This window comes from Pterocles gutturalis, unplaced genomic scaffold, assembly GCF_000699245.1.
Source record: "Pterocles gutturalis isolate BGI_N339 unplaced genomic scaffold, ASM69924v1 scaffold16623, whole genome shotgun sequence".
In the NCBI taxonomy this organism is placed as follows: Eukaryota; Metazoa; Chordata; class Aves; order Pterocliformes; family Pteroclidae; genus Pterocles; species Pterocles gutturalis.
The window spans coordinates 19,313-30,403 of NW_010126315.1; the positions used below are offsets into that span (position 1 = coordinate 19,313).

At 49.9% G+C, this 11,091-nt stretch overlaps 1 protein-coding gene across 1 annotated transcript in view; it reads left to right on the forward strand.

Moving 5' to 3' along the window:
- The first annotated feature begins 5,962 nt into the window (after positions 1-5,962).
- XKR6 (XK, Kell blood group complex subunit-related family, member 6) overlaps positions 5,963-11,091 on the forward strand; it is a 20,378-nt gene continuing 15,249 nt past the window's right edge. Inside the window, exon 1 of the mRNA XM_010078942.1 lies at positions 5,963-6,155. Within this exon, the coding sequence (XP_010077244.1) occupies positions 5,972-6,155 (184 nt within the window). The 5' untranslated portion in view covers positions 5,963-5,971. The remainder of the gene's footprint in view (positions 6,156-11,091) is intronic.

Consider the following 11,091-nt stretch of genomic DNA (forward strand, 5'->3'; position numbering starts at 1 on the left):
ATACAATGTGCATTGCTGCCATGGCACCTAGGACAGAACCACGCTCCTGCGGTGTCATGGCAAAGTTGGGTTGTCTGCAGAGAAGCGGAGGAGGTTAATGAGATGCTGGGAAGAGTGTTGTACCTATTGTGTTCCTGGTCTTGATAAACACCAGGCCAGCCTGGAGAAGAGAAGGCTCCAAGGAGACCTGATAGCAGCCTACCAGTACCTAAAGGGGGCTACAGGAGAGATGGGGAAACACTCTTTATCAGGGAGTGTAGTGATAGGACAAGGGGTAACGGTTATAAACTGAAAGAGGGGAGATGGAGAGGAGATCGGAGGAAGAAATGTTTTCCTGTGCGGGGGGTGAGGCAGTGGCCCAGGGTGCCCAGAGAAGCTGTGGATGCCCCATCCCTGGAGGGGTTCAAGGCCAGGCTGGATGAGGCTTTGGGCAACCTGGGCTGGTGGGAGGTGTCCCTGCCCATGGCAGGGGGGTGGGAACTCGATGATCTTGAAGGTCCCTTCCAACCCAAACCATTCTGTGATTCTATGATTCTATGATTCTAAATCCTACTCATCCAAAGGGCCATTTAAGGTGCTGCAGGTGTAAGTTGCAACCTACTCAGCAGAGTTAATTTTATGAGCTACTCCTTTCCCTAGGAGTTTGTTTCTGGATGCTCAAGCATGCTCTCCCAGTTTTCAAGCCAGGGTTTGCTTCTCTAAAAGCAGGAGTAAGCCTGGCTGTGCTTACCCAAGAAGAGTTTCCCAACCTGGAGTTGTTGGGGTACCTCAAATCCTAATCCCTTCTGTCTTTCCATATACCTCACTAGCAAACTAGGCAATTTCAAACCCTGTTCGTGGGCTCTTTGACTTTGTCATGCTGCTAAATTGTTAGGATAGTCACAGAATCATACAATAGTTTGAGTTGGATGGACCATGGAGGTCATAATCACCAGGTTCCTCAAGGCTTGCTAGCACTTATAACCTGGGCAGCATTCAGGACCCCAGAGGCACCAGGGATCGTTCCCAATACTGCCTATGAAGGCAGCTGCTTGCTTTTGGAGGATGGAGGGCTCCATTTCAGTGGTCATTCTTGACCCATCGGCCTTAGGAAAAGTGATCAGGCCCCTGTCCTTTGTTGACTATTGTAGCTACAGCCTGAGACTCCTGACCTTGGTCAGCTTGTGGTGTGGTCGGACGGGCCGTCAGGACTCTCCTCCCCTCCAAACATAGCCCAGGGCCTCTGCTGATGTGCTTTTCCATGCTCCTGCAACCCTCTCACACATCAGCATCCTCTTCTTTTCAAGCCAGCCTGTTGCCTTAGGCATCCTCCTACACGTTCTGCTGGTGATATTCAGAGCCACCTCTGTAAATTGAACGGTGCCAAGGCACGGGAACGATCCCGGAATCGTTCGCCCTGTTAAATTGTCAGCACAGTCTCTGGCAATTTTGGCCAAGGCCAACGAGCATGGACGTCGCCACATGGAGTTGAGTCATGCCAGCTGGCCAAGGATGAAGGCTGGTCTTTGATCTGCTTGGTTTAATGGTATAGACAGAGCCTCTGACTCCATAATCGCTGAATATTTCTGCTCCAGTCCTTGCTGAGACTGCTGGGCATTCTCTCTCATCCACATGAAACATCTTTTTCCATAGCACTTGGGGTGTGGAGTATCTTTACAGTAGGAGCATCTCCTCTTCTCCCTCCTGGTGGCATCCTCCATCTCTCTCCGTAGGTTATTCAACCACATTTCTGGAGCCGATGGCTTTGGCTTCTTAAAAACGTATTTTTTTTGGCGCAGGGACAGCAGTGACTTTGCCCCACGCAGTTTGTGTTCTGCGGTGACATACGTAGTAAATAAGCGTGAGGGTAATTATACCAGCAGGAGCTCTGGGAAGCCTGCCAGAATGGAGGGGACAGCCAGTCCTTTGTGCATTTAAAGAAAATCACCCCGCATCCCCCTCCCAAGCCCAAATTAGTCCTATCTCTTGAAGCCATGATGGGACTTAGAACTAAAAATACATGCGCACACACAAATACACACGCTCGTATATAAAAATAGCCAGCATTCAAAAATAAAAAGCCCAAAGTTGGGCTCCTGTATCCAAAATTAAGCTCTTAAATAAATAAATTAGCCTGATTTTCAGAAGCAGAGAGTGGTGAATGGCTTTCACTGACATAAGAGGAAGCATCGTGTTGCTGAAGATTGAAGATCAGGCCTGAATATGGATTTGAAAGTCTAATTATAGAATCCTGTTTGCTACCAACTTGACCGAGAACAACAAATTTCAGGTGAAATGACATTGATTTTTTTTTTTTCTTCAGAGTTTGTCTACACTTAACTGGTGTTAGTAAAGGTAGGGAAAAGCCCTGGAAGAAATAAATAAAATGCCACAAAGAAGAAACAGATATAGTGAGTAAAACTGCTCACAGCAGTGCTGTACATCCGTGTTTGGGTATAGGTTTGAGCATTACCAATGTTACAGCTGGGTGAAAATTTTATATTGATTCATTAGACAGGTATTTATTAGTTTCTGAAAACTTACCAGGCAGAAACACTGCTTTTCCCAGTCACTCTTGCACTTCCTCTGCTGAAAACTCCTGATTGACTGGCATCAAGGAGGAATGGGTTTGGACTCCTCCCACTCCTCCCTGTGTCAGATTTGGGTCTGAAGGATGCTAAAGAGAGAGCACTAAAAGATTGGGGTTCTGCTGCCAGAAGACTTTACGCAAGCCCTTTTGGTGCTCCGTGACTCAGTTTACCCATCTATGGAAGGGGCACAATACACACGTTGACCTTTGCAAAAGGCTGTGGGCTCACCAGCCAAGAGGATTTGGTGTTACCGTTGTTGCCGTTGTTCTGGCCAGTGATGGAGACAGGACCAGGGCGATCTATTGATCCAACACATTTTTTATGTGTGCTGCCTCCGTGAACAGGTGGCACGTCCTCTCACCGTGGCCAGTTGGAAAGATTCGTGCTTAAACTGTGTGGATGGTGGTGAACCCAAAGAGATCAAAGAGAAATCATTGTAGGATGTGGTGTTCCTCCTCTTAATTTCTTCTTGATCTTTTTTGAGCGACTCGAGGCCATTGTTATAGTTTGGTTCTGCCAAACCAGAGTGTTCAGAGACACAGTTGGTGGGGACAGCGATGTGGCAGAGTAGAGGTCTAGAAAATGGGAGCTGTGAGGAGGGACTGAAATAAATTTATTTATTTTAATCTGGAGAAAAGACGACTGAGGGTTCACACAGTAACTATATGCAAACAGGTAAAAGACTGAAGGGGGAAAATTAATAAATGTTCTTCGTCCATGGCTGGAATGGTGATAAATTAGTAGATTAACCTTCAGAAGAGGAGTCTAGGTTTCATGTACTAGCGGGAATGGGAGCTCCTGGGAAGGGAAGGCCTTGCAAGGCTACAGGACAGATTCAGTGAATATCGTTCTGCAAAGAGTTTGGCAGAGGTGATGGTGTCTTTGCCCAGATGCACCTTACGGGCACCACCACCTTGGCCTTGTGTCTCTGATGTTATAAAAAATGGTTGCATGTTCTTTTTCTTTGCTTTGTCCTTGAGCCATTGCAACTTGCTCTCCCCAGCTTTGCCTTTCTTTCCTGCTGTCCTGGTTTGGGCTGGGACAGAGTTCACTCTCTTCCCAGCAGCTGGTGTGAGGCTGTTTGGGTTTGTGCTGAGGAGAAGCTGATCACACACTGATGGGCAGAGCTGCTGCCAGGACAGTCAAGGACTTTCCAGCTTCTCTGCTGTACCCGTGTCTGCAGGGGCAGGAGGAGCTGGGAGGGAGCACAGCCCCAGTGACCAGCCCAGGATTCGTCCTTAGGTTCAGGACTGAGACCCAAACTGGCCAATGCTCTATCCCAACCCATGCATGGCATGGCCAGATATAGATGAGAGCCTGTCCAGACGTGCTCTCCCTTGGGGTCAGTGGTTTTGCCAGGTTATCTTGCTCTGGGTGGTCCCTCTCCCAGGGTCATCTCCTCCCTCCCTTGGTCAGCTCTCGGTCTGGGACACTCGGGCTCTTATCTCCATTCCAAGGTTATGGTTTCGGGACTCTCCCAGCTCTGGGATCGTTAGCTGGGACAGGGCTGAGCCTTGGTCATGGGGAGGTGAGCAGTGTCACTGTGTGTCACTCATTTGTGTATTTGTATATATTACTATTATCATCACTATTATTATTTCCCATATTATTGTAGTTTTAAATTGTTCTAATCTCAACCCCTGAGTCTCTTTTCCCTTCACCCCTGGGGTTCTCTCCCCCATCCCTAGGAGCGGGGAGGGTGAATGTCCGGCTGTGTTGTGTAAAACTACGACACCCGCTAAACTGCATTTATTTAATATCTTGCATGCCTGAAAAGCAGGCAGGATGCCTGTGTCATCCTGCAGCTGCTGGGGCTCGGGTCTTTCAGGGAAATGCCGAGTACGGGCAGTGGCCTTGGGCATGTTGGGGAGTGGGAGGAGGACTGGTGTCTGTGGGACAGCAGGTGGTCCACGGGCATTTCCACCCCGCTGGGGTTGTGCTGGGGATGTCACACCAGTGTCACCAGTGTCGTCTGTGACCGGTGTAGCATTTTCTCAAGTGTCGAGCCCCATCTGGTGGCTTTCGTGCGTCATTTGTTGTGTCCTTGTGTCTTCTTTTGGGATTTTTCATCTTCTGGTGCTTGCGAACGGGAAGGAAGGACAAGGTGCCTAAGAAGGGCAGGGCTCGCAGAGCTGCCTCCCATCTCTCGCAGCTCCCTGTCCCTGGGTGTAATTTAGAGGCACAGAGGTTGCCGAGGCTGATGTCCTTTCCTCCTGCTCTTCCTTGCAGTGCAGTCTCGCCCCAAGTGGTAACGAATGATCTAATCGTTTCTGACGAAACCCTGGTTTGTGCTGCGAGCCCCTCCCAGAGCCTCCAGAAGGCACTTCATCCCACTGTCACGCTGGCATCCGAGGTGGGACAGATGAATGGTCCCAGGAGGGGACATTCCTGTCCATTGACTACCTCAGCCCATAGAATCATAGAATGGTTTGGGTTGGAAGGGACCTTAGAGATAGAGATCATCTGGTTCCAACCTCCCTCCCATGGGCAGGGACACCTTCAGCTGGACCAGGTTGCTCAGATGACCAACTGCAGGGTTGGCGTTAGGTTAAATGATTCCCATCCCAAATTTCAGAGCACAAGGTTGCAGCAACCACTCAGGATGAGAAGGAAAAAGATCCAATATTGGATCATTAATACCAGCAAGCATTAGAAAGGACCCTGTTAGGAGATGTTTCCCTTCTTAGATGCCATGACTCCTGGGACATCTGGGCACCTTGTGCTACCCTGACTTGAGCAGCTCCATTGGCAAAAGTCGGCCAAATGTTTCCTGAAGGGAAGTTGTGTCCCCAGGGTGAGGTTTGCAGGACTCATTGCACACCTGATATGGAAACAGAGGTGACAGAACAGTACCCGTCCATGCATGAGACACCTCCTTCTAGTCCCACATCACCCAAAGTGTCAATAGCTGGCCAGTGACAAGCTGTGACCTTCTACATTCGTGGGTGACATGTGTGCTGAAGGTGAAGGTGGTGTCTCACTGCTCCACCTGCGATGAAACGGGCTGAAATCTCTGGGGTACGTGAGGGAAGCTCCTTACTACAGTGCCGAAGGGGCTGAGACGACCTCTCAAGCCACCACCAAGCATCACGACCAGTATTTGTTAAGTAGCTTCTCCTCTGCTCCATGAGAAGAAAGTGAGGGAGTTGTTTTCTTGTGCAAATGTTTCACGAACATTTCTTACCCCCTATGCTTCACATTTGGGTGGTGCAAGTCACAGGTGTCCCACTCTTGCAATACAAGTGGTCCTCAGACCTTGCAGGAGATAGAACACCCATGTCTACCCCTGATTCCCCTATCCCCAAAACCAAACAACTGTCCCACAGCCTCCTCAGCTTTTGATGCATGCCAAGGTCTCACACTCTGCTTTTCCTCCTCTTTCCCCCAGGTATATCCGAACTATGTACCTGGGGATCCAGAGCCAGAGGCGGAAGGAACACCAGCGGCGTTTCTACTGGGCTATGATGTACGAATATGCAGACGTCAATATGTTGCGCCTCCTGGAAACTTTCCTTGAGAGCGCCCCTCAACTGGTGCTACAGCTCTGCATAATGATCCAAAAGAACCGTGCAGAAACATTACCATGTAAGTGGCCCCCTCGGCCCCCCATCCCCATCCTCTCTGCCTCCTCCCTCTGATCCCGTGCTCGGCTGCCCAGGGATGTTTTGCTAACCCTCCGCCCTACGCAACCGGGCGTGTAAGGGGCTGCCACCTGGGACAAATCTCATTCCAGCTCCACGCTGCGTTCGCTGGGTACAATTCCTGCTCATTCCGCTGAGAAAAAAAAAAAAAAATAGTAAAAAAAAATGAGATTCAGCCTCACCCAGTCCAGTCTAAAGAAATGATGGTGTTGTGAGGAGGAGGCAAGCCATTTCTGCTGCATGGCAAGTGTCACCATTCCTTTGCCAGCTGGCACTGGGCGAATGCAATCATTCCCTGCCTCAGTTTCCCTCCTTCCATAAGTAGGATGGTAAAACTGGCCAGATTTGAATTTGTGTTGTGAGGAGAAATGGTTCAATGCCTGTGCAATGCTCTGGTGGTGTGAAGTGTAGTCTAAGGTGCTTGGCTTTATAGAGAAAGGCTGCAGGACCTTCTGAAGAAGTGCCCAGGAAATAAGGCTTGGTCGTTGGTACCATGCAAGTTGAAGAAAAGAAGGGAGAAGGCAGTGGAGGGGATTGTGTAGGGACATAGAATCACAGAATGGTTTGGGTTGGAAAGGACCTTAAAAGCCCATCCAGTTCCAACCCCCCTCCTCCCACCAGCCCAGGTTGCCCAAAGCCTCATCCAGCCTGGCCTTGAACCCCTCCAGGGATGGGGCATCCACAGCTTCTCTGGGCACCCTGGGCCACTGCCTCACCCCCCGCACAGGAAAAAAAATCTTCCTTGTATCTCATCTCAATCTCCCCTCTTGCAGCTTAAACAGTTGTTGATAGAGGCGTCCCTTCTCCTATTTATGCAGTTTTTTCCTGAAACCTTTCATCACAAGCTCTGCAGGCCCCCAGAGTGCTGACATGATGAACATGCTTTTCTACAGCTCCTGCTAGCACTGCTCACGTTTGCCAGCACCCTTTTCCTGCCGCTTCCAACATTATTAACCCTACTGAAAATGTGTAAACCATCACCTAAGAGGCTGGCCAGGGCGTTACGCAGATCGTTGGCCTCGCTACAGAAAGCACGGGGTGAGGTTTGCTGGCCGCTGTTGTGCTGGGAGTCAGACGACACAGCCGGATAACCCCTCTAGGCTTTCAAATCGGCAGCTCTTTCCATTCGCCACTTCCAGGCATGGCTGCCTAATCCACCCAACAAGCTGCATCATTTTCCAACCCCCCCTTCTCCTCCGCCCCTTCTTCAGCTATGCAGTTCCTCGGTTCCTCCACCGCACCGAGCCCGCCGCGCTTCTCTTCCAAGGCAGTGCACGTCCCCGCCTGCCTCCCCCAGCCCTGGAGGGCTCTTTGCCGGCCACGCTTCAGCAGCCCAGCTCTCGGGGTCCCCAGCGTCCCCCCTCCCTGCCTCCCTCCCTGCCTGTGCCAGGGATGCGGTCGCGCATCTCAAGGATGCAGGCTGAGCATCGGGCGCTGCTGATGGAGGCGAGCTGCCGAGCTGGCTCAGCGCTCCCGACTCAGGTGCACGGTTTCCTAGAGCTCCTCCACGGCTGTTGAGGGCTCATGGCTTCCTCCTCCTCCCGGCCAGCACGTAATGATGTAAAAAGGAAATTAAATGCTGAGAGAGGAGCCGTTATGAAAGGGAGCATCGCAGATTTTCCCTTAAAGCAGGCAGAAGCCAAAAGGAAGATGGATATTGTTAGGAAGGCAATGTGTTTAAAAATCAAATCAAGTCTCTCCTGGCTTGTCGTGTCTATGTGAGCATGGCTCATCACAGGAAGAGGCCAGTTCTGCCTCTAAACAGGGACAGTGTGTCACTGAGCGATGTCACTGGCAAAACTGCCCACAACAGGGCTGATAAACCCTTGTACAGCCCGTGCTGGTGTGTCCAGACTCCAGCTATTCCCATATGATTCATGCAGTCTCTTATGGATCCATTTAGCGCTAGAACAGGATCAATTCACCATTTTATATTGTGCACATCCCTCCTCCAAACCCCAGTCCTCCCTGCTCTTAAGACCAGCTGCCAAGCCCAGGGCAGCCAGCTTCCAGCCTTCCCCAGATGGGTCAGCTCGTGTCTCCTTCTCCTGTTCCAGAAGCTTCCGAAAGGGATTGGCTATCGGGAAGTTTTGCTTTTTATCTCCTATTTCCCATGTTAAGGTAGCTGTTGAGGTAAGAAGAGAGAATACACTTTACTCAAACCCAGAGCATCTCCTCCAGAGATGTTGAGGAGCACGGTGACAAAAGGGCTGATCCTGCCTCTTGTGGTTGCAGCGAGTAGAGGAGCACAGCGAGGACTTGGAGCAGGGGATGCAAGCAGGCTAACACTTATTTCCTGGTTTCTGTATCTATTGAGAAAGAAAAGCCTCACCATGCCTTACAAGAACCTTTTTACCTTGAGATGTGGTACCTGCTTGAAAGGGTTGGGTGGAACCTGTGTTATTGCTCCTCCAGTGCTCAGAGAACAGACCCGTTTCACTAATGGGTGCCTGCCTCCCAAGGGTCTGACACCACCAGCAGCAGAAGTGCTGGAGCTGGAATTTGAGGTCAAGTTCCAGCCTCAGTAAAGCTTGGGAGAACACCCCTGGGAGTTCATGAAGGTCAGGATTTGTCCCTTCATCCTGTCCCCAGCACAAGGCAGACCAGATCCCAGCTTAGCTGCTGTTGGCCAATGACTGGGGAAGAGCAGAAAATAGCACAGAGAGAAAGGAGGTGAGAACTCGGTGTGCTTTGTCGAGTGAGCAGAGCTGACCTGGACGGTGCACGCTGAGATCCTGAGGAGTTTGTGCTGTGGCTGCTGGGACAGATGGGTCAACGACAGCTCCTCAGTGTGCCTGTGGAAGGAGCTGGTGTCGGGATGGAGGCTCTTTGTGAGCAACTCATCTGCTCCAGCCACAACTGTGCGGATCCAAAACAAAGTCAACGGAAGGTGAGGGAGGAAGGATGCCTCCAGAACATGGATCAGCCCATGGCCACAGCGGCTGAAGGAAGTGAAATGAGATGAGATGAGATGAGATGAGATGAGATGAGATGAGATGAGATGATGAGACGAGACGAGACGAGACAAGACGAGATGATGAGATGATGAGATGCTAGTCCTCCAGCAGCACCTTTCTCCAGGGAATCTAGACAGAACCGAGGTGATGCATTTACACCTACCCTTAGCAAAATAAGTTGGTGGGACTCGGAAGAGGACACAGCTCTGTCCCTTGCTCACTGTAACTGTACCCAGGATTTTGGAGAGGATGGTATGAAAGGGTGGCCATGATTCCTGGACCGCCCTGGCCAGAGGACTCCCCTGATTTAAATAACATGGTGTATTTCTGAGGGGAAACATAATATTAAGGACAACAAAAAAATCCCAGCAACCCAGATATTCATTTCGTAGTCACTCCTAGCAGATAATCCACCTCACTTCTTGCAGAATAAACCATCCTGCGCCCACTTCACCCTGCAGAGGTGCCTGTTCCTCCGCACTGGATGGAAAGGAGCATGTCTAACCAGCTTAAAGGAGACACCCAACTTCCAGGCAGTTAGCGAGGTGAGAGGGATTCCAGTTTTTCAGCATAAATCTCCTCTTAAAGAGGTTTCCTTTTACTTAATTTTTTTCACGTGGCTACTTGAAGACTTAATGAGATTTAGCCAAACCTCTAACGTCCTTCTGCTCATGTCACGAGCACTTTACGCAGCGCTTTTGCTGGGAGTGTGCGTGAGCCTGCAGTATTCAGCGCAGAGTTTCCCCCCCACAAAAAGGCCTGCCTGTCCACCGATGCTGTGCCCATCTCCTCTATAACCCTGCTGTTGAATCTGAAAGAGATTTGCAGCGTAAGCCTTCATTATGCAAAGTCCTGCTCAAATATCAGGGAGCCTGCTGAAATCTCAGGGATTTTGCGGGGTGTCCGCGCTCCCTGCAGCGAGCCGTAAGGAGTCTGAAGCTGCTCGTGTGTTTAAGAAAAAGCACCGTTCGCTTCAGTTTATCTGGGGGGTTGCTATTTTTAAAAGAGTGATATAGTTTAGGCACTAAAAGGGTTTCAGACATCTCAGCTACAGATGTGTGTGGGCAAATGTTTGGTGTTTGCAAATGATGGACCCAAATCTTATTGTCCCTCCCAAAGCGAAGTCCTGTCTGTTTGATCACGTCCTGACCCCTTCTGTACCATGTTTGGGGGTCATTTATGATTGGGGCTTCTCCTTTTTTTTGCAGGGACAATCAAAGATGCTTTTCCCTATTACTTAGTTTAGAAAATTTAACTGGTTCTTTGTGGGGTATTGGAGGATGAGCAGCAGGGGTGGGTTAGCCGTTGTCCTCTCTGCCCAGAGGAGGCGTTCCCTGTCGAGCTGAGTGGGTTTGGGATGAGCCAACCTCAAGTTAAACACTCCCTCACCTGAGTGAGAGGTTTCCTGTGTGGGAGATAATGTGGAGATGAATTTCACAATTCAGTTTTCCCCGATGACAGGCCGATAGTTAACCAATAATATGCAGTGAATAATGGATATGTTGAGAACTACCAGCTGCCTGAAACATCCTGTTACATATACTCGTAGAGTAGGAAATGTCCCAAGGCACCACAACTTGTTGAGGAATGGTTTGAGATCTAAAATAAGGCCATATCTAAAGGACAACAATTGAATGGATTACTTCTTACTCAGTCCCCTTCCCAGTCAGTCCCCAAAGATCAAAGAAACCTTCTTAGCTGGAGCAACCAAGTTAGATATAACTTATATATATATATATACACGTACATTCCAGCAGTGCTCAAATATGAATCTGAAACCCCAAATTCTTGTGACCTTGCTACACAAAATTCATAGAAGCCTAGAACGGTTTGGGCTGGGAGGCACCTTAAAGATCATTGAGTTCCTCCCCCTGCCCTGGGCAGGGACACCTCCCACCAGCCCAGGTTGCCCAAAGCCTCATC